This window comes from Paramisgurnus dabryanus, chromosome 14, assembly GCF_030506205.2.
Source record: "Paramisgurnus dabryanus chromosome 14, PD_genome_1.1, whole genome shotgun sequence".
In the NCBI taxonomy this organism is placed as follows: domain Eukaryota; kingdom Metazoa; phylum Chordata; class Actinopteri; order Cypriniformes; family Cobitidae; genus Paramisgurnus; species Paramisgurnus dabryanus.
The window spans coordinates 11,940,771-11,964,967 of NC_133350.1; the positions used below are offsets into that span (position 1 = coordinate 11,940,771).

Consider the following 24,197-nt stretch of genomic DNA (forward strand, 5'->3'; position numbering starts at 1 on the left):
ATACAGTATATTTATTCACGATCTCAGATATTTTTTCTCAGGCAAGCAGATTGTGTACTAAATTTGAACCCACGGCTTTTCTTTACAGCTGAGAAAAAGTCATATTGATATAGTCATACTTTTGTAACTCAGTATTAAATCTGATATCTGTGTTCTTCTGCAGATATTGATGAATGTCAGGTTCATAATGGAGGCTGCCAGCACAAATGTGTTAACACCAGGGGTTCGTATCACTGCCAATGCAACGCTGGATCCCGACTGCATGTCGACGGTCGCACCTGCATCGGTCAGTCAAAAAAACTTTCAATAAAACATAAAAACAAAAGCAGATATGTGAATCTTATGAATCATGCCAGAGACATGTCCAAATCATATTTCATCCCAAATTAAGAAGAAATATATTTAACAATTGTTATTTTACTTAAGGGAACATTAAATAAAAAAATGTAACAAAGTTACTTTTAGTGATCCAGTTTTAAAGATACAGTAGCAAAAACAGCTGGTTAATTTGGTGGAAAATGGTCTGTTTTGGAAGCAGAGACATTGACTGATATTTTAAGCAGATTTCTAGAAGAATAAGATTTTACAGATGTGTAGATCACAGCTCTTGTAATCATTTTTAACACATGAAAGTAAATGACAGTCATTGTATAAAGCTGTAGTGGTTTTACAGATCACGTATGGTTAAGACCGTATTAGCGCTAAAGGTTTCCAGATCTCTAAACTTTCAGCCATGCGTGTGTTTAAACTGTACGTGACGCGTGTCTATCATTAGATCTGTAACATATAATGTAAACCTCATGTCTAGAAAATTACAAACTGTGTAAGTGAAAGACAGGTCCTGATGTGAGTCTGAATGTGTGTCTAGACATGTATAATTGATAATTGACTGGAGTGATATGTACATATAAGTACAGTAAGTGTTTGAAACACTAAGTATGGTATAAAATCTGAGGTTTTATCTTGGTTTTACAGGTTTTTGTAAAGGTTAAGGGAGGGGGAAGCCACTGGTGTTATGGATGATGAGTTCTTTATGTTTGTGTTGGTTCAGATTATTGATGTTTCTACAGCAGGAGTCACTTTGAAATCGGTGTAAAATAAAAATCTTTGGTGTTTTACAATGTTTGATCATTTCACAGTCATGCTGATAAAACATTTAATAAATTTCTTATTTATGTTTCATCTGTAAAGAAAAAATAACAATATGATGTTGTCTTCCGAAACCCTTTTCATCTCACTGTCTGTCTGTCTGTCTGTCTGTTTGTGTGTTTAGCTGTCCACTCGTGCAGTGTTGGAAACGGTGGTTGTGAGCATTTGTGTGTCCAGCAGACTGCAGGTCACATACAGTGTCGCTGTCGACAGGATTACAAACTGGCCGCAGATGGAAAACACTGTAAATGTGAGTCTCATTGAACTTTCCAACGAATAACACCAGACTGACTTTGATTTGTAATTTTTCACATACTAAAAGCCAACCGATCATTCTTTTTTTATTATGATATCTGCACCAATACTCAACCCTGACAGTTTTTACATTGAAAACATGCTCTTGACAGAAGTTTTGTTTGAAAAATGTCATAATAAGTCAGCTATTGTCTTCATAAATGTTTAAATTAATAGATTTCAGACTTGATATATTATGACCTCACGTCAATGAAAATTACAGCTTGTTATTAACTAGACTCATTTTAATTGCCTTCAATGGCAACAAGAAGATCAGACTTGACTGTAATTATCCTCACACACACACACACGCACGCACGCACGCACGCACGCACACACACACACACACACACACACACACACACACACACACACACACACACACACACACACACACACACACACACACACACACACACACAGTCAGGCATATTTTTACAGTCAGCAGAGTTTTACTGGGCAATTCCATTGACGCAATGGTTTTAATAGTGTACAAACTGTATATATACCTAACCCAATCCCCAACTATCACATAAACCTAACATAAAAAAGTAACATTTAGTTTGTTTTTTACTGGGACACATACACACACAACAGCTGTCTCTGGCTTGATTATCAGGCTCAGGAGAGCTACTGTACTCTTCTCTACTGTGCACTGTATTATACTTTACTGTACTTTACTCTTCTGTGTTCTACTGTACTGTACTGTACTTTACTTTACTGTGCACTGTACTGTACTGTACTCTTCTGTGCTCTACATTACTGTACTTTACTGTACTCTACTGAGCACTGTACTGTACTCTACTGTACTTTACTGTACTGTACTATTCTGTGCTCTACTGTACTTTACTTTACTATTCTGTGCTCTACTGTACTGTACTTTACTGTACTCTACTCTTCTTTGCTCTACTGTACTGTAATTTACTGTACTCTACTGAGCACTGTACTGTACTTTACTGTACTTTACTGTACTCTACTATTCTGTGCTCTACTGTACTTTACTATTCTGTGCTCTACTGTACTGTACTTTACTGTACTCTACTCTTCTTTGCTCTACTGTACTGTAATTTACTGTACTCTACTGAGCACTGTACTGTACTTTACTGTACTTTACTGTACTCTACTATTCTGTGCTCTACTGTACTTTACTATTCTGTGCTCTACTGTACTGTACTTTACTGTACTCTACTCTTCTTTGCTCTACTGTAATATACTTTACTTTACTCTACTGTGCATCATACTGTACTTTACTAAACTTACTGTCCACTGTACTGTAATTTACTCTACTGTGCACTGCACTGTACTTTACTTTACTATACTGTGCACTGCACTGTACTGTACTCTACTGTGCACTTTACTTTACTCTACTGTGGACTGTATTGTGCTTTACTGTACTCTACTCTTCTGTGCTCTACTGTACTATACTTTACTGTACTCTACTGAGCACTGTACTGTACTTTACTGTACTTTACTGTACTCTACTATTCTGTGCTCTACTGTACTTTACTTTACTCTTCTGTGCTCTACTGTACTTTACTGTACTCTACTGTGCATTGTACTCTACTGTACTTTACTGTACTCTACTCTTCTTTGCTCTACTGTACTATACTTTACTTTACTCTACTGTGCACCATACTGTACTTTACTGAACTTACTGTGCACTGCACTGTACTGTACTCTACTGTGCACTTTACTGTACTCTACTGTGGACTGTATTGTGCTTTACTGTACTCTACTCTTCTGTGCTCTACTGTACTATACTTTACTGTACTCTACTGAGCACTGTACTTTACTTTACTGTACTTTACTGTACTCTACTATTCTGTGCTCGACTGTACTTTACTCTTCTGTGCCCTACTGTACTGTACTTTACTGTATTCTACTGTGCATTGTACTCTACTGTACTTTACTGTACTCTACTCTTCTTTGCTCTACTGTACTATACTTTACTTTACTCTACTGTGCACCATACTGTACTTTACTGAACTTACTGTGCACTGTACTGTAATTTACTCTGCTGTGCACTTTACTGTACTTTACTTTAATATACTGTGCACTGCACTGTACTGTACTCTACTGTGCACTTTACTGTACTCTACTGTGCACTTTACTGTACTCTACTGTGGACTGTATTGTGCTTTACTGTACTCTACTCTTCTGTGCTCTACTGTACTGTACTTTACTGTACTCTACTGAGCACTGTACTGTACTTTACTGTACTTTACTTTACTCTACTATTCTGTGCTCTACTGTACTTTACTCTTCTGTGCTCTACTCTACTGTACTTTACTGCACTCTACTCTTCTTTGCTCTACTGTACTATACTTTACTCTACAGTGCACCATACTGTACTTTACTGAACTTACTGTGCACTGTACTGTAATTTACTCTACTGTGCACGTTACTGTACTCTACTGTGCACTTCACTGTACTCTACTGTGCACTGCACTGTACTGTACTCTACTATGCACAATACTATACATTACTGTACTCTTCTCTACTGTGGTCTGCTTTACTTTACTGTACTTTACTGTACAGTACTCTTTTTTACTGTACGTGCAATGAGTATGAAACATTTGCACAAACACACACCATGGATTTAATGCATGAAAATGACATTTGAGGGCTCTATCTTACACCCGGTGCAATGTGTGACACAAGTGTCTTCTGCTAGTTTCAACCGTGCGCAATTATCATTTTCACCCTTAGCGCCACGTTGTTTAAATAGCAATTGCATTTGCGCCCACTTTTGCGCCCAGTTTTGCACCCATGGGTGTTCTGGTCTGAAAACGAGGTGTGTTCAGGCGCATTGTTGGTGCGTTGCTATTTTGAGGCAACTAAAATAGACTACGCAATATGTTTTTTGTTATTTAAAGAGCGCAGTAAATTATGCGCCTATAAACGGGACGGCAATGCAGGTTTGCTTATCACATACATGAATGCGCAGCAGCACAAAAACGCTTTTAAATATGAAAGATTAAAGGATTGAATGTAAAAGATTTTTATTGAGTCTCTTGGACATAAATGAGGACCGATTATGATACGTTAGAAGGCATAAAGAGCTGCTTCACCTGCAGCCTGGTAAGTAAATAAATGCTTTGCTTTAAACATATCTATTTTTAAATGTTTTTAAATGCGGATTTAATGACACTGTACCTGTGGATATGGTGAGATCTGTAACATTATAAGTAATGCTTTGTAAAAATCCCATAGTGCTGTTCTAGTGCTGAAACGCTTCAGCTCTCCACGCGTTTGTAAATTCTTTATCTCTTGTTTGTATTTTTAGAGTACAAACCTATTCTTGCATATTATCATATTATTTTATGAGATTACATTGATTATGAAGGATATCAATACATTTACAGCAATTAAAAGCCTGCTATTTGTACTTCTATGACTGAAAGAAAAAGGCTTTTAAAGGTTTTAATCCAAAAAATTAAAATTTCAATAAAAATGAAAACAGCAAAAAATTTTACATTATTCTTAAACTGGGGGTCTTCTTCCTCCACTTAGTTTTTCAGTTTACAAAAACTAATCCCTATTTCATCTAAATAGGGATTAGACATAGCGCCAGCGCAACTGGCTTTTAAAGGGGGTGAGAGCTGAGACTCTCATTGGTTTATTGCACGTTACGCCCAAAACACACCCATTACTCATTAGGTAAATATGAACAACCCTTTTCGACCGTGCGCTCGGCACACAAATAATTTTTCCCATTGTTAAATTAGCAAAAGTGGATTCGGACACGCCCATTAAGACCATGCGCCGTGCGCTTTAGACAATGCGCTTAGATCGTTAAAATACGGCCCTGAATGTCGTATTGGCACAGTATAAAACTGAACTGTAACTGCACAAGTAATAAAATCTTTTTTTGAAGGTTTTGTAAGTTGGGCTGATTGAAGTAGACTATGTCAATACAGCCGCTCTCATCCTTTAAAGACCCAAAACGATCACTAAAACTGGATGAGAAAATGAGGCTTTAATATGGCCAAAATATGATTTTGGTCTTTTGGGATTTACACCATGATTTACATGATGATCATAGACAGCACAGATTTCTCTCTCTCTCTCTCTCTCTCATGTCTTATTTTCAGAGGTCATTTAAAGTTAAACACACACCTGTCTCACTAAAATGAAGGATCATAATTGCAGACTAATTTCTATGATTGTATTTTCAGCTGTGGGAAGAACAGACTCAAGTTAAACACACCGAGTTATTTACAGCAGAATCAGAGCTGGGTGATGGGAAGATGATATGAATCTTGCGAGATACATTTTTTAGTGTTCTTATATGGCATCTTTAAATAATATACAACATAATAAATATCATAATAATATATAGAGAAGGCATCAATCACAAACCTCTGTCAGTTGCTTTTATACTTTAAGTGATGTCAGAATTAGGGATGCACCGAATCCAGGATTCGGATTCGGCCGAATACTGGGCTTTTTGACGGGGTTCGGATTCGGCCGAATCCTAGATTTTTTTTCCACCGAACCGAACCCTAGGCTTGCGCTACGCTGGTCGACGTAACGCGGCCGTTGATTACACACATCGGGTGCTGACGTGGAGATGAGCTTTTTCTTTCGGTGAGCCTTAGGGGCTGGACACACCAAAACTTTTAAACACAGCTGAAAACGCCTTGAGGACGCCAAATTCCAGCTGTTTTTCAGCCGAGCGCTTGGTAGCTGTGATGCTTCAGCTGTGAGCCGGTTGGTTGCTGTGGTAATCTCCCGCCCCTCCTCCAGTGTAATTGGACGGCCGTGTGAAACCTGACATTGACGAGCGGAGCTTCTCACTCAAAGTTAAATATAGTTTTCAGCGCGGAGCTGCTTGCTTATTGTAAAAACGAGCGTGTCGCAACGCATCGCTTTCATTATGCATAGGCTTATGGTAATTGTCATCCTGGCATAATGTACAGTTAAAATTAAATAAAATGAAAAATACACTACTGTGGACGTTGTTTACTTCATTAATGTGTTTTACTGTGTTAATGGAATAAGGATGCGAGTAGGATTCGGTATTCGGTTTCGGATTCGGCCGAATCTTAAACGGTGGATTCGGGATTCGGCCGAACCTAAAAAATCTGGATTCGGTGCATCCCTAGTCAGAATAGTGTTTTGCTTCAGGGTTATTTGCTGTGTTTTCTGTCATGGATGTGATGTATGTTCTTTGTCTTATCAGTGGAGAACCCGTGTGCGGTGAGGAACGGTGGATGTTCTCAGGTGTGTCGGAGGGAGGGCGATCATGCCAGCTGTGCATGTCATCCAGGTTATCAGCTGGCAGAGGACGGCAAGACTTGTGAAGGTAAAATAAACCTGACATGTGACATTACTATTAGGACTGTAGTATGCATGCTAAACTGGGCTGTTAAAGTGTAGTGTGCATGTGTGTGTTTACACTGTGGGTTTTTTATTAGACATTGATGAGTGTCAGATGGGCCAGGCGGGTTGCGCTCATACATGCCACAACACCAGAGGATCTTTCACGTGTGTGTGCCACGCTTCTTATGAATTGGGTGTTGATGGCAAGCAGTGCTACCGTGAGTATTTTACTGAACAAAACTTTATTCCCACGTGACAAATGCTTGGGAAATATCCTATCGGTAGATACAGGTTGTTTTTAGACTGTTTTTCTCTTTGCTGTTGTTTGGTAGGTATTGAGATGGAGATCGTAAACAGCTGTGATCATAACAACGGTGGCTGTACCCATCACTGTGAACATTCAACCAACGGACCCGTGTGCAGCTGTAACCGGGGATATAAGCTAGACGATGACCGCAAGACCTGTATCGGTACACGAAAAGCTAAATATGATCATCATCTGTTGTACTGTATGAATAAAGTGAGGATAAAGTCGTTTTCTGTTTGTATCAGATATAAACGAATGTGGAGACGGCAGCTCTTGTTGTCAGCAGGAATGCACAAACTATCCTGGAGGTTATGAATGTTACTGTACAGCCGGGTATCGTCTGAATACTGATGGATGTAGCTGTAATGGTATGACAAATAAATAAATACATAGACATTTCAGAACAATACTAAAGTAATACTATGACATAACAAGTGTACTGTATAATAAGTTATGCAGTCACCATCTTTTAAAGGGTCAATATTGTGCCTTAGGTGCCTTAGGTGTTTCAGCTCAAAATACCCAACAGATCATTTGTATTAACATGTCCAAAATGCCCCTATTTGGGCAGGAGCAATGTCTTTACCTTTAAATGCAAATGAGCTACTGCTTTCGATTAAAAATAGATCTGATTTTTGTGAATACCGTCTGGGAAAATAGTATATTTAGCCGCATTAGTGCCATAACATGCTGACAAACACATTTTTGGGTAAAATTAACCAGTAAGTCAGTATCCGTGGGCGGGGCTTTGTCAGTGTGATGTCACATTAACAAGAGAATCAAAACAGCATGTCTAATGAGACTGCTTTGGTTTATTGGAAATTTAAAAGGTGTGGTGTCGATTATTTTTCATTGTAGGGTGGTTCACACACTTCCAACACATTTATGTCCAAACACTTTGTAAAAGTGGATTTTAGATATTATGGGCCCTTAAAAGTTGCCTAATTTGCATAGATTTAGAGCTTGGGTTTGTGGTTTGAAGGCTTTTGTTAGATACAAACTTTACAAATTGACAAAACTCTGCTTAAAATAGGTTAATAATAATTATATTATATTGTATTATATAATTATATAATACTGATAACAGATATAGATGAATGTCTGGCTGAAAACGGAGGCTGTGATCACAGATGTCAGAACAGCGCTGGATCATTTCAGTGTTACTGTCGACGCGGTTATCGTCTGGATGAAGATCGGCGCTCATGTGATTGTGAGTTATTATTCTTATAAAACTCTGCTTTTTATGCAGGACAATGTTGCACGTTATTGGAAAAACATTTATTAGAAAAATCAGATCAATAAAATATAATCTAATGCAGTACTTCCCAATTCTGGTTCTCAAGGACCACCAAAGTTTTAGATGTCTCCTTATTTAAAACACTTGATTCAACTGATCAGCCTGTGTCCAAAATTGTAAACATGTTTCTTGATGAGTTGATGAAGCTGATGAGTTAAATCAGGTGTGTTAAATAAGGAGACATTTAAAACTTTTTGGGAGGGGGTCCTCGAGGACAAGGATTGGGAAGCACTGATGTAATGCACTGCAATAAATGACTTTGTACTTTAGTAGTTTTGTCTTGTTTTAAAGGTGCAGTGTGTAAATTTTAGCAGCATCTAGTGGTGAGGTTGCGAATTGCAACCAATGGCTCAATCCACTGCTCACCCCTCGCTTTTTAAACGCATAGAGAAGCTACAGTAGCCGCCACCGGTAAAACATGTCATCGTCAGAGACAACTTAGTAAAAAAGTTTGTCCGTTAAGGGCTTCTGTAGAAACATGGCGGCACAAAATGGCGACCTCCACGTAAGGGGACCCTCTGTGTATGTAGACAAAAACGTCTCATTCTAAGGTAATAAAAACAAAACGGTTCATTATAAAAAGGTCTTTATACACCCCTGATAACATAGTTTTGTATATTATTTTGCATTTCTCTCAAGAGATCTTTCTAAAAATTACACACTGCACCTTTAAGAACAAATATCTAAATATTCTTAAATCAAGAATCTGATGAGCAAATACCCTAAGAAATTTAGTCTAGTTTTTAGACAAAAAATATCAAATATAAGTGAGTTTGTGGTTAAAACAAACAAAAGAATCCGCCAATTGGGTAAGAAAAAAATATATTTAAAAAAAATATATATATTGCTTTGTTTTAAGCACAAATTCACTAATATTTGATATTTTTGTCTAAAAAGTAGACTTATTTTCTAAGCTCATTTTGCTCATCAAGGAAATGCATTTTAATTTAAGAATTTTTACTAAAAACAAGACAAAAAAACTAAGTAAGAAGTACATACATACTGATATTTTCATACTTATACACGGCAAAAAAAATGATTTTCAAGAAAAAAAATTAAGTAACAATGGGCCCTATCTTGCACCCAGCGCAATTGACTTTGTCAGTGACGCATGTATCATTCGTATTTTGCGCCGGCGCACAGCGGGGTTTTTCCCTCCACAGATGCACGTCAGCAAACTAGGGAATGAACTTGCGCTCCCTGGGCGGTTCAGCGCAAAAAGGAGGCGTGTTGCGGCGCAAACCATCTCTTATGCTATTTTGCAGTTTCAAAAAACAATTGCGCTACTAACCAAAAAAAACTAGTCTAAAGTCAGTGGCGCGTTGCGCGTGGTTCATTATGCTATTTTAAGGGCGCATGCTTGACCATAATGTATAGCGTGCACAACGCGCATAGACTTTGCTTATCTAATCTACACAGATGCAACAGTTATTTTTGCAAATCATAAATTGTTACACTTAAAAATATTAATACACGAGATAAGGGGAATCATAGTGGTGAGCATTGTGGTGATAGTTTTTATTTATTCTCATGCAAATAACGATTAAAATATTTTCATAACTTTGTTGTGTGGCTGTATTACGTTTATTTTATGTAAATAATAGTTAAAATGTTTTCATAAGAAACCTTAATGTATATGAACTTGATTTGTAAGAGTACTTTGGGGTTGGACCTTGCTTGCGTTTCTTGGGTCCGATTTCAAAGCCCCCAAACCCTTTCAGCGGTGAGGGTGGATGCAGCGATGTCCTCTGCTGGCGTCAAGTCCTGAGGCAGATCCACCTCCCGTTACACGGCGTGCCCGATTTATGCTGGCAAGCGTGGGATTCCCCCGTACAAGGACGTCGGTCTCCTCGGCTGTGAACCGCTCCTGGCGTGCGCCTGGTAAATCCGTCATAATAATAGCAACCCGCCATGGAACTTGCGCCCTTGCGTTTAAAGGGAATGTTGGCTAGCGTTCTGATTGGTTTATTTGACGTTACGCCCAAACCACACCTATGAATAATGAACCTACTTCAGACCAACCCCTTATTGATTTGCGCCCGGCGCAAGAGTTATTTCTCACGCCGGGAAAATAGCAACAGCGCCCAAGATCCGCCCACAAACTCACTTGCGCGTTGCGCTTCGCACTTGCGTTTCAGATCGTTAAAATAGAGCCCAATATCTTAAATTTCTTACATTTTCTTGATGAGCAAAACGACCCATGAAAATAAGTCTAGTTTTAGACCAAAAATATCAAATTTAAGGGATTTTGTGCATAAAACAAGCAAACAAATCTGCCAATGGGGTAAGAACATTTTTCTTGAATTTAGTGTTTAAGAAAAATCTTCAAGATTTTTTTTGCTTACCCTATTGGCAGATTTTTTTGCTTGTTTTATGCACAAAATCACTTAAATTTGATATTTTTGGTCTTAAAACTAGACTCATTTCCTTGGGTCATTTTGCTCATTAAGAAAAAGCATCTTAATCTAAGAAATTTTTTATATTTTTACTGAAAACAAGACAAAAATACTAAGAAAATTTAGTACGTTTTGTATTAAAGTTTGTTTGTGTGCTCAGCACTACAGGAAGCAGTAGAAGTTTTAAGCAGCGGTCAGGCTGTGGAAGCTCTCCGACCTCAGTTGATGATCCAGCAGGACTACGAGCAGATCCTGGAGAGATACGATGATTATGAGGAAGACACCGAAGAGCTGCGAGCTGAAACCACGTTAACTGAGAAGTTCAGTAAGTAGGCTGAAGCTCTCCTTTAAAACCTACGATACAATTAAAGACATCATACACACTCCTGTCCTGACACAAAAGCGTACATCAGCACATGTGAGCAACCAATGATGTAGTGGTTTGAGCAACCTGAAGAAATTATTCATATTATAATATGACATTTTTTCTTCTCTTCTCGTCTCATTTCTTCTTCTGCTCTCCTCTTCTCATCTGTTTTTTTCAGTATGTCTGAACGAGTCATTCGGATCTGACTGTAGTCTGTCCTGTGAGGATTGTGCTAATGGTGGAGTGTGTAACGCACACAAAAGTGGCTGTGATTGTCCTGATGGCTGGACTGGAATCATCTGTAATCAAAGTGAGTTACAGCAACATTTCACAAGCTGCGTTTCCATTAAAGATTCGCACAAACTTTCTATATATGTTGACAACAAACTATTGCGAAATGACGACGTTTTTATGCGAAAAAAACATAATTTTGTTGTCTCACGATAAGTCAAAAACTGTGGCGATGAGTGTGTTCGACTTCATATAGCACCACGCAAGCTGACATGTGGGTGAAAATACCACGATAGCGACTTTAAAGCATACAGAGCAGTCGACTCCCAAATCGCTCTTGCGTTGATGTCACGCACTTGATGGTTCTTGTAACGCCGTATGACGTCAAACACACCTTTCCTGTCTTGTCCTCCAAGCAAACATACATATTCAAAGAATGATTGTGTGACTTTCATGCAAGACCTGTAAATGCAAAAAAAATGTGCAGTTTTGCGATATATTCATTTTTCGAATTGCCTAGATAACCACCTCACCTGAGCGTAAAAACGTTTTGCGATACATAGGAATTTATGCAAAATTGCAGTGTTTCCATTGGGCGCATTTTCAATTTGCGCCATTTGAAGAGAAATGAAAACAGTACTGATGCTGTTAGATACTTTAACAAGGTTTTTTTAAGGCGCTAGAACCCTTTTAACTAGGGCTGTGAAACGCAAATTAATTTTAACACCATTAATTTTTTAACACGATTAACACAATGCGCAATTTCTGTTTGACTCTTTGTCTAGCCCATAGTTGGATAAATTGAGACACAGCCTCATAAGACAGTTAATGTGACCTGTGCTGTCTAAATGAGTCATAAAATGTGATGTAATTTGCGATTAAGTACGAGTTAACTCATGACAATCATGCGATTAATCTAGATTAAATATTTTAATCAATTGACAGTCCTACTTTAACTCTTTCCCCGCCATTGACGAGTTATCTCATCAATTTAAGAGAAAACATATGCATGAAAAAAAGTGTTCCTGATGAGTTTTTATGTTAATCTGTAATACCGTGATTATCCACTAGATGGCCAATTTACCCAATTTAAAAAAAAAGTGAAACAAAAAATCATTTATTAATTTTACACCCTGTGTATGTTTTAAATCATTCTGAATCTGATTTCTAACCAAATTCCTTCACAAAAATGCAATTATTTCAGCCTTTTGCTAAAAAATTTTTTTTAAGAAAAAGACCTTTATATAAGAGTTTATTAGAAGAGAAAAAAATATGGATAGGATGAAAAGTTTTTTCCCGTTTTTTTTGTTTGTTTGAAAGCAGAGGGTCTGTTCTTTCATTTGATATATTTGTATGTTTATATATTTTTAAAAGAAATTTTTCCTGGAAGGCATTTTGTGAAACTTTTGTAAAAATCACAAAAATGCTGCAGGCAACTTTAAAAAAAAAAAAGACTGGTGGGAAATGACTTAAACACATCTCAGATGTTCTAATTATGAACTTTAGTAGTCATTTCAAGTGTCTTGGTCATTGTTTGCAGCGTACAGTATGTGTGAGAGCCGTGAATCACTTGTGTATCATCACAGTAAATGTGTTTCTCTGTGTTTCTGTGTCTCAGCGTGTCCGGCAGGTTGGTTCGGCAGAAACTGTTCATTCAGTTGTAAGTGTAAGAATGATGGTGTGTGTGATCCGGTCACAGGCAGCTGCAGATGTCCACCGGGTGTCAGTGGAGAGCTGTGTCAGGACGGTCAGTTTATATCAGCATCTTTAAAGGGATAGTTCACCCAGAAATGACAATTTTGTTATCATTTACTCATCCTCATGTTGTTGTAAACCTGTATAAATTTCTTTTTCCTGATGAACACAAAAGAAGATATTTTAATAAATGATGGTAAGCACACAGCTGATTGTAACCATTGACTTTCATAGTAGGAAAACAAATGAAAGATAACTGTATGAAAGTATTGTGATAACCCATTGAATTCCATTGTATTTGTTTGTTCCTACTATGGATGTCAGTGGTTACAATCAGCTGTGTTTACCATCATTTATTAAAATGTATTTTTTGTGTTAATCAAAAAAAAAGAAGAAAGAAATTAATACAGGTTTAGAACAACATATGAGGATGAGAAAATGATTATTTTTGGGTTTCACTTTATTTATTATGACTCAAATTGTATACTTAAATGTTCTGATTTCTTTGTATGAATTCAATATTTGGCTTGATGGCTACATCTGGTGGAAATTTTGTGTCAATAGCCCACTTAGAAATCTTACTGATAAAAATGCTGATGTGTCAAATACTTATTTTCCCCGCTTTAAAAATGTTCGTAAAAAATCATATTACACCACATTGACATTTTTGCAATTATCCCAAATATTCTGTCAAAATGAAATAAAACCAGAAAATGTAGACTTGGTCTTCAAGAAAAAAAAAAACATGTATGCAAGTAATCTGGAAATTTATTTTGAAATTTTAACCCTTTACATTTAATTGAACCATACTGACACAAAATAATTAACGTCACATCATTGACCCATATATGATTACAGAGTATATTATAATAACATACTGTACATCAGTCTGTCCACAACTCTTGTGTTTATTTAGGTTGTCCAAAGGGTTTCTATGGCAAGTTTTGTAATAAGAAATGTAATTGTGCTAACAACGGACGCTGTCATCGGACATACGGTGCGTGTCTGTGTGACCCGGGACTGTATGGACGCTTCTGCCACCTGCGTGAGTAGCTTTATTTTAAGACGGCTAGTTTATTTGACCATTATAGGCCTATAATCATCATAAACCCAACCTAGACCACTTGACAAGTGTTTTCATTGTTATACGTTGTGTTAAATATTGTAATTGACTCTGTGCAGCGTGTCCTCGGTGGATGTTTGGACCGGGCTGTTCTGAGGAGTGTCGCTGTGTGCAGCAGAACACTGTAGAGTGTCATCGTCGCCATGGCGCCTGCATCTGTAAGCCTGGTTACCGGGGCGACACCTGCAAAGATGGTGAGTGTGCATATAACAGAAATGTAATAAATAATACAAATAAACAGTTTGTTGTTAATATACCCATCAGAACTCAATATCTCTGGTCTGATATGCTGAACATCACTGGTTGTTTCCTCATATAGTTTGTGAATCAGGCCTCTATGGCTCTGGGTGTAAAATGAAATGTTCATGTCCACCTGGAGTGTCGTGTGATCATGTGACCGGGGCGTGTCAACCCCAGTGTACAGCTGGAAAGAGGGGAGAGAAATGTGATGAAGGTAAAGCCATCTGTCGATAAAGCTTTAAAGCATTGCAAAGGCTTTGGTTGTTTCTCTAAACTTATTGTGTCTAACGTGACATGATCTGTAAATCTGTCGCTACTGTTGTAGATTGTGTCGATGGGAGATTTGGGATTGGCTGCTCTCAGTCATGTGACTGCTCAGGTGCATCATGTGACAAGATCACTGGCCAATGTGTGTGCCCCGCCGGGACATTTGGAGAACGCTGTGAGAAAGGTGTCAGCTCTCTCTCATTGACCCATCATGTTGTACTTTGATTGCATGAATTTTAACTGTTTAAATGTCTGTTTCTGCATTTATTATGAATACTTAGGGGTGAGAGGGACTAATGCAGAGTTTTCTATAAGCTGAAACATTGGTTTAACCCTTAAAGGGCACTCCTACTGGACTTTTCCTTTATTTTTTAAAAGTGTTACCTGCATCTCAGGGGCATGAAACTCTGTGACTTTACCTAAATAATCTATCTAAACCAGCACAAAAAAACTGGGCTTGATTTGGTTGTTCTAAAGGTCTGTTAAAAAAATGTTACCGTTTAAGGTGTTCGGGGTCAAAATGACCCCAGATTGAAAATGAATGGGGAAAAGAAAAAAAACCTTTTTTCATTTTGTTTGTCAAAAAAATAAAAGTAAATCCATTATAAATCTGAAAATTTCTACATATAAACCGAAGTGGACCGAACTTTCCATCTTATATACACACACAGATTTTTTATGTATTTCAGAATGTTTAAATATATCTTCACAAAATATATATATCATAAAATTGTGAGAAGTTAAAGCATCAAGAAAAAATAAGTGAAAATGAAATGAGTCCCTGTGGACCTCTATTGGATATATGTGGTCATTGCACTTTCATTTTTTAATTATAATTTCTTAAGTTTTTCCACAAACCAGCAGATGTCAGTATTCTATCTATATTAGAGCAATGTATAAAAACAATTTAGATTTAATTAAGATCGACATTTAAGTCATTTTTTCTTTAACTCATTCCCCGTCAGTCATTTTTCGAAAAGTTGCCCGCCAGCATTTTTCATGATTTTCACAAAAGTTTCACAAAATGCCTTCCAGGAAAAATTTATAAACATACAAATATATAAAATGAAAGAACAGACCCTCTGCTTTCAAACAAACAATAAAAAAAGTGAAAAACCATTTCATCCAATCTATATATATTTTTTCATATTATAACCTCTTAAATATTGGTATTTTTCTTTAAAAATACAATTTTTTTTAGCAAAAAGCTGAAATATTTGCATTTTTATGAAGGAATCTTGTTAGAGATCAGATTCAGAATGAAGATCAAACATTCACAGAGTTTAAAATTTGTTTATAACGTTTTGGCTTCAGTTTTTCCATAAATTTGGTAAGTCTGCCATCTAGTGGACTGTAAACTCGAATGACAACAAACAAATAGCTCTTTTTGAGACTTTATTATCAGCAACCTCCGACTACAGCAACCACTGCTCACCGGTCAAACATAAACAACCTCCAACATGAGGCATTCTCTCCCCGTTAGCGCCCCCACAAGGACAGGATGTTAAACTAACAATCTCCCTCTTAAAAAAAACAAATACACATTTTTAAAGGGAGGAGAAACATTATCCTAAAAGAATGGGTGAACATATTTAACAAAATTAAATGACAGTTACATCTCTTTAAAGAGATCATTATCCCTTTTTTGTTTTTTTTTTATTTATGTTCCCATACACCTTCACTAAGGGTTTTTAGAAGTAACAAAGTAGAAGCTCCCTTTTTAGTCAGAGAGTCAGCAAGTTGTTGCTTTGTAGCAGACCAAAGGATCTGCTTGATGTTTCCAGAGTGAATTAGTTCTTTTATGCTGCTGATCTCAAGACGAAGTCTTTTTTCTGTAACAGACTTTGTGGACTTCACAGCATCAAAAAGAGAATGATTGTCAGTTACACAGATAATTGGCAGGTTGTTTAAAGCAATGTTGCCTGTTGTAATTTCTGAATAAAGAGCAGATATACACATCCCATTATCAATGCCATCGGCGAGCGCCAGAGTTTCTCCTGCCAAAGTGCTTCTGACGACTCTTCTGATTCTCTTAGATTGCCAGGAGATAGGAGAAAATTTTCCATCATCTCCCACCAAGAAAATTAGATGTCCACCTTGAGTACCGCCGTCCGGAAGATTTCCCAATGAGGCATCACTAAAAACAACCAGTTTCAGGGAGCTGTCTTTTCCCAGGTTCTGAAATTTTAAAATGACCTCCTCTGACTTTAGTTTTCTGATAAGCTTGTTTACATCGTGCAAAGTCTGAACAGTAGCATGTTTTGTAGTTGAAGCAAGGAGAGAAGTGTCACACATTATATCTGGTCTACTCTGTCTAGCAACCCACTGGATTTGTCCAATCTTGGACCTCATCATGTCAGCTTCCAAGTTTGTCAGTGGAGCTGTACGTTGCACAGCTCTGGTTGGATCCAAAACAAAAGGCTGAAGATTCTTTATATACGTGCTTTGACGTACATGTATCTCTCCATCTCCAGAGGAGATTTCCATTCCCACATAATTAAAACTATCACTCTCTTGACGGCCAACTTCAAAAGCTGTTTTCAAATGTGGGATGACCAAAGAGGAAAATGTTTTCGAACCAGCCCACAGAAAATCATCAACATGAGAGGCGAGGATTCCAGTCAACTCACCTTTGTCGTCCAGCCAGTAGAACACTGCAGGGTCAATCTGTGATACATGACCTCCCAGCTGTTGCATGGTATCTTTTACCTTATTGTACCAGTACAGAGAAGCATCCACTAAACCATACACACATTTGTTTAGTTTCCATAGCGTTCCTTTGCACATTGCTTCTGGAGGAGGACGAATATAGACATTTCTAGACAATTCTTTTCCTTGAAGAAAAGCAGCTTTGATATCAATTGAGTTCAGGTGCCATTTCCTTTGACATATGACTGCCATAACAACTCTTAGAGAATCTGAAGCACAAGTAGGAGAGTCTTTAGGAATGTCACTGACATTTAATTCTTCGAAACCTCTTGCAACTAGCCTTGCCTTAGGCACTATACCATCAGGTGTTTCTTTAATTGAACACACCCACCTTGTGCTGATACATTTTTGACCATCATCTTTCACTTCCTTAAACACACAGTTACTTTTCCAGTTGTCCAGCTCAGTTTTCTTAGCTGCAGCAAAAGGTTCGTCTTCAATAATCAGCACATCACTTTCATGGTGAGGATTACCTTGTACTGTGGTGACTGGGGTAATAATCTGAAGGTCATCCACTAGTGTTAAGTCAGCTGACCCAGTAATACCTGCAACAGTCTCTGGGTGGGTGTACTGTAGATTGTACCAGTCTTTGTGTTTTCCTGTAGCTTTTCCTGCTCTGCTAACAATTTGTGCTGTACGTGACTCACCGCTTTCTCTGTCTGTAAAGATAATGGTTTGTCCCGCTTTCAGTTTAGGAGTACAACTTCTTGCATCTTCTCCTGATTGAGTCAGTGTGTCATCTTCTGACTGAGTCGATGTGTCATTTTGTTCATCAATTTCACCTTCAACATTTGCTTGTGATTTCTCTATGCTATCAGTGTCATCGTCGTACTCCATTCTGTTTAAAACTGCAGGTTGTAAAACTGTACTGTTCTCAATGTCTTGTTCTTTTGCATCTCCGTCTTCCTGTATTGTGTGATTTTCATCTGTCTTTCGGAGCCTAGAATGGTGTACACGAACATAAGTACCTCCATGCCGTACAAAAATCACTGCCCCGTCCTGGCCAATCACGACACCTGGGCCTTTCCACTGTGCACTATCTGCATGCTTGTAGTAAACTTTGTCACCAGTCTCATATTTCTCATCTGTAGGTCGTAACTGTTTGCGCAAAGCTCGTCTAATTCTTTCAGAGCATTCAGACTCTGTAAACGCTCTCCTTGCAGCATGTAAAACTGAAATGTGCTGTCCTACCAAAGTACTTGTATTACTACTTTCCAGAGCTGGCGGTTTGTCAGTAAGGACTGATGGTAGGTTTGGATTTTGACCAAATACAAGCTGGTAGGGACTGAAACCGTGGACATTGTGCATTGAGTTTTTTGCCATCAGTGCCCAATCCAGGGCGGTTTTCCAGTCACATCTGTTGTCATTTTTCACTTTCATTAGTATGTCTGTAAGTGTCTGATTGTGTCTTTCCAAAAGACCATTACTCCAGGGACTATATGCTGCAGTGGTCTTTACCTCAATGTTGAACTTTTCTGCCATGCACCTCATTTCCTCATTGTTAAACTCTCCACCATTGTCACTAAACAGTCTTTTAGGTGGACCATGTATGCTAATCCAGCAGTGGATGAAGCTCTTTACAATTTCACTTGCCCTTTTTGTGGTCATAATAACTCCAGCACTAAAGCGAGTGAAGTGGTCAATAGCATGAAGATACCACACTCCTGTATCCAGTTCATGCAGGTCTATAGCTACTGTTTCATTGTAACTTGAGGCCATAGGCAGTCCCACCGCAGGCTTAGGTTTGGGCCTGCTGTATTTCAGACATGTTTCACAGTGATCTACTATGTCCTTTAAAATCACAATGCACTCCTCATCATGATTACCTGAACTGATCAGCAGCTTTTTTAACCTATCCACAGTAGCATGGCCAAATTGTTTATGCAACTTTATTAGGACTTCTTTCTTTTTCTTTGAAGTCATGTTCTCTGTTACAAATAGAACTTCATCTTCACTACATTTCTCAGCATCACAGGATGAGTCTTGATCCATCAGGTTTATGCAGTAATGTCCTGATGAGGTAAGCTCAAGGGTCACAGGGTGTTTGAACATTATTGCGGTGTCATTCTGAAGATCCAGTACAGCACCTGCTCTTTTTAAGGACGTTTTGCTCAAGAGCAAAGGGATATCAACTGGGACTACTTCAGTTTCAATGTAACATTTGGTCTGTCCAATCATAGCTGGAATCTTGACCTGTTTTGTAGAATGTACAACTTTTCCATCTCCAAACTTGAAAGCTCTTGCACTATCTGTGCGTTTCAACTTTTTTAGCTCTGCAGTTTTTAGTCCACTGACGTAGTGATCAAACCATTTCTGTCCACACACCGTTTTAGTACACGCTGTATCAATAACTGCTGACCCAAGTGATTCAACCATAAACACTTCTGCATCTGACAAAGTTTCTTTAGAAAATAAAGTGATGTTACATTGCTCTACATCCTCAGTCAGCTTTGCTTGTTCAGTTCTGTGAGGGCAGTCTTTTGCCCAGTGATATGTACTCTGACAGATAGCACATTTGTGACCCGTCACGGAAACCAGGGACTCAAGTCGGCAGCACAAGTTTCGAGAAAATGAGAAACAAAGTTTTTTTTTCGAAATTTGTGATTTTCGTTTTATTGCAGAATCTGTTAGTTGAGATCACGTAGAAGCCTCTCCATGTTTGAGATAGCAGTTTTTGTATATTTAAAAGCGTACATTTTGCTGTTAAAATAGGCTTGTTTTTCCGGAGATTCTAGCGTGCAGCTGGGGGCGTCATTGTCTGTGTGTATATTTACATACTGTATAAGCTTGTGTTTTCGCCTCCGCCCCCAAAGGGAACAGCGTGACTACTAAATAAGGATAGTTCGCCCAAAAATGAAAATAATGTAATTAATGACTCACCCTTATGTCGTTCTAAACTCGGAAGACCTCCGTTCATCTTCGGAACACAGTTTAAGATGTTTTATCGTTAGATTTAGTCCGAGAGCTTTCCCCTTCATTGAAAATCTATGTATGGTTTCCATGTCCAGAAAGTTAATAAAAACATCATCAAAGTAGTCCATGTGACATCAGTGGGTCAGTAAGATTGTGTTGATGCATCGAAAATACAGTTTGGTCTAAAAATAGCAGAATTACGACTTTATTCAGCATTGTCTTCTCTTCCGGCTCGAGCGTGAAGTCACGTGACTGTAGTGACGCGCTGCCCTGTTCCTCAGACATGTTTGCTAAGTTTTTTTTTTTTTTTCAAACGTATAGCCTGCGTCTCCCCAGACTGTAAAGCTCGGGCGCACAAAACAAAAGAAAAATAAAAGAAGCTGGGGCGGAACAAATAACAGTCAGCCGTATCGTACGTCAGCCGCGTCACTGACTTTATGCGGCGCCGCAGTCGGATGACGTCAAAGTACCGCGAGAGCTCTTCAAGAAATCTTACGGAGTAGTTTAATTTCGACTCGCTCCCGCGGTACTTTGACGTCATCTGTATGTCAGTTCTTGCAGCGCAGCATGAGTCCAAACACACAGAAGTTACACAGATATAGTTGTATTCTTCATATAATTAGCTACATGTTTTGTCTATCAATATTTTCCATGAAGTCATTGGCTGATGGAGGAACGAGCGAGCCATTGGTAACCTCTCTAAAGGATGTCACGTTTTCGACGGCGCTGTTTGGATGATCTATTATATTACTTCCCTATTTTAAATACAAACTTTGAAGGCGGGTTCATGTGTTTAACGGAGTGTAAGCTCATATACCCTTACATGTTACGATTTAAATAGTCTTCAGATTATATATTATATTGTATTACCAGACATTCATGCGAAATCGGATGTAAACAATCTATATTTCACGGATTATACGCATTTGTTGACAAATATGGTCATTGGATAATCTGAAACAGACTGGATTCGACTTGTGATCCCCACAAAGGTAAAAGAGTCATGTTTATTTTTGCGGGTTGTCATTTGGTCATAAAATACTACATATGATGCTAGAACATCTCAAAAAGGGTTTTACAGGGGGCATGGCTTAGCTAAATGAGATGTAAATGAGCCCTATTGTCTCCCCCAGCTGAAAAGAAGAGTCCCTTTCGTCTCGATTTTCTCGGTTTGAGTATTTCTGAGTTCCTATATTCAAATGGCCACAACTTCTCCAAATCTTATCAGATTTCCATGTGTTACACATCGTTGGAAAGCTTAGAAACTGCACTTTCAGAATCTGTGAATAACTCAAAATGCCCAGATCCGACTTGTGTCCCTACTTTCCGTGACTGGTCACATTTAGATCGCCTGCCATATCTATCGAGAGGATTCGTTCCTGGCTGTGTTTTCAGTGGTCTTTGTAGACGTGGCTTGTTTTCTTTCTTACTAAAATTAGTGAAACATGCAGACTCACCAGTAAAGTGGTTTCCACGCATGTAATTTTCTCCAAAAATTCGTTTCAGAGCAGATTTCATGTCCGCAAATGTGAGGGTTGCGCAAGCGGTAAGCGCTAATTGTTTATCTTTAGCATCGAGACCCGCTGTGTCGAGCAGTTTAAATGCCAGTACAGCATCTGGAAGTGTCATACCGAAATTCCGCAGCTTGTTATATTTGCTTTCAAACTCGATGATGTAATCGGCCATCGGGATTCCGTGCTCTCGTGTGATACGATCAAACTCCGTATACGCGTCGTATTGGCGATCTTTTTCTTCTTTCAGGAATACAGAGTCCAACTTGTCTAAAATAGTTTTCATACCATCATCTTTGTTTAAATCATCCGCAGATATTTCCAGAGCAGCATCTCGCGCCCTCCCCGTTAACGATAGCGCGACAGCCAGTGCTTGTTTCTTTTTCTCCAGCTCTGTGACACGCATCCACATTTCCACCTCATTTTTCCAGCTCTCATAACACTTCTTTTCATCAAACTGTGGCGGGACCTTGTAGTTTCCCGCAACCATCCTCTGCTACCAATGTAAACTCGAATGACAACAAACAAATAGCTCTTTTTGAGACTTTATTATCAGCAACCTCCGACTACAGCAACCACTGCTCACCGGTCAAACATAAACAACCTCCAACATGAGGCATTCTCTCCCCGTTAGCGCCCCCACAAGGACAGGATGTTAAACTAACAGGATAATCGTGGTATTGCACATTAACATGAAAATTCTTCAGAAACACGTTTTTATGCAAAAAAAAAAAAATTCTTAATTGACGAGATAACTTGTCAATGGTGGGAAAAGAGTTAAAATATTATTTTTCATGAGCCAATTTATGGCCTAGTTAAGTAATTCTGCAGTAAATAGGTAAAAAAGCTTCAACATTTACACAAAAACACAGCATAAATGTATAGTTGAGAAGTAAATAAAAAAAATGATATATAGTTTGCCATATAAAAATGTATATTTCCTTATGCAATCGCTCTTTAAAAGTCTATCAGACCCCAAACACCAAAAACGTTATCCTTTTTGGACACTGATATTAAGGGTTAATTTGGTTATTGCATTCAGGTTGTGTTTATACTTTATTAGATTTGCTTGATTGCAATACAAACATTTGAATTCATATCAGAATTTTCATCTCATGTATGTTAAAATAATTGATGTCAATTTTTTCATTGCATGTCATTGAAACACCAGAGTGTGCTGAAGGTCAGTGGGGTCTTGACTGTCAGGAATCGTGTCCGGTTTGTGAAAACGGAGGCGTTTGTAACAAACGTAACGGCACTTGTGTCTGTTCACCGGGATTCATTGGCAGACTGTGTCAGAACTGTAAGTTGTGTTTTTTGTCAAATGTAGATACATTTCTTATGTATGTAGCGTTTAGTGAACTTCAGTGTTTGTGTGTAGCGTGTCCTGCGGGTCGGTTCGGTCAGGGTTGTCAGCTCAGATGTTCCTGTGATAATGGAGTTCGATGTGACCCCGTTAGCGGACGCTGCTCGTGTCCTGCAGGCCGGACGGGACACAACTGCAAAAAAGGTACTACTAGTATATAAAGGAATAGTTCACTAAATAATGAAAATTAGCCCATCATGTTTTTATAAGCAAAACTATATATCTAGTGTATATGTGTGTGTTTATTGCAGCTTGTGATGTTGGTCACTGGGGTGTGGATTGTGCGAGTGTTTGCGACTGTCAGAACGGCGATGGAGGATGTGATGCACAGAACGGACGCTGTCATTGTGAGGCGGGATTCACGGGACCATCATGTGACCAAAGTGAGCAGATTCTCTCAATTTTTGTATTTAACCAATACAACAATTTTGGGTATGGCCGAGTGTTCGTGATTAATCTGTGTTATATTTCTGTCCCAGAATGCCCTGCTGGTTCTTTTGGACCCGGCTGTGAGCAACGCTGCCAGTGTGACAATCAGGCATCATGTGATCATGTGAGCGGGGCTTGTGTCTGTAAGGTTGGCTGGACTGGAACTTTCTGTGAAAAGCGTAAGATTTCTTCACTTGATTTATAACATTTGTGTAAATGTGTTGCTGCTGTTATATTGCTGTGTGTTTGTGTGTGCAGGCTGTCCACAGGGATTTTATGGTCTGGATTGTCAACAGAAGTGTTTGTGTATGAATGGAGCTCTATGCAGTCACATCACTGGTGAATGCTCCTGTCTGCCTGGATGGATCGGGACACATTGTAATCAAAGTGAGCATTTGTATAAAAATTGAAATACATTTTACAATTTTGTATCTGTGTTATATATTTTATATATATTTTTATTTTATTGATTATTGCGCACAAGTTGTCTTACGTTTTTGTATACATTTAAAATAAATTTTAGTATGAAAGTTTATGTTGAATCGTGATGTGTAAGTTAAAACGTCTGTATGCACAGT

The 24,197-nt window shown here is 38.3% G+C and overlaps 1 protein-coding gene across 3 annotated transcripts in view; it reads left to right on the forward strand.

Annotated features, from left to right (window-relative positions):
• megf6b (multiple EGF-like-domains 6b) overlaps positions 1–24,197 on the forward strand; it is a 95,864-nt gene that overhangs the window by 53,288 nt on the left and 18,379 nt on the right. For all 3 annotated transcript variants that reach the window (XM_065240786.2, XM_065240785.2, XM_065240787.2), the window contains 19 exons: positions 164–286; positions 1,274–1,399; positions 6,629–6,751; positions 6,864–6,986; positions 7,101–7,238; positions 7,321–7,443; positions 8,163–8,285; positions 10,929–11,093; positions 11,314–11,445; positions 12,985–13,113; positions 13,978–14,106; positions 14,244–14,378; positions 14,504–14,638; positions 14,750–14,875; positions 22,996–23,127; positions 23,206–23,334; positions 23,442–23,573; positions 23,670–23,798; positions 23,878–24,006. In XM_065240786.2, the coding sequence (XP_065096858.1) occupies positions 164–286; positions 1,274–1,399; positions 6,629–6,751; positions 6,864–6,986; positions 7,101–7,238; positions 7,321–7,443; positions 8,163–8,285; positions 10,929–11,093; positions 11,314–11,445; positions 12,985–13,113; positions 13,978–14,106; positions 14,244–14,378; positions 14,504–14,638; positions 14,750–14,875; positions 22,996–23,127; positions 23,206–23,334; positions 23,442–23,573; positions 23,670–23,798; positions 23,878–24,006 (2,481 nt within the window). The remainder of the gene's footprint in view (positions 1–163; positions 287–1,273; positions 1,400–6,628; positions 6,752–6,863; positions 6,987–7,100; positions 7,239–7,320; positions 7,444–8,162; positions 8,286–10,928; positions 11,094–11,313; positions 11,446–12,984; positions 13,114–13,977; positions 14,107–14,243; positions 14,379–14,503; positions 14,639–14,749; positions 14,876–22,995; positions 23,128–23,205; positions 23,335–23,441; positions 23,574–23,669; positions 23,799–23,877; positions 24,007–24,197) is intronic.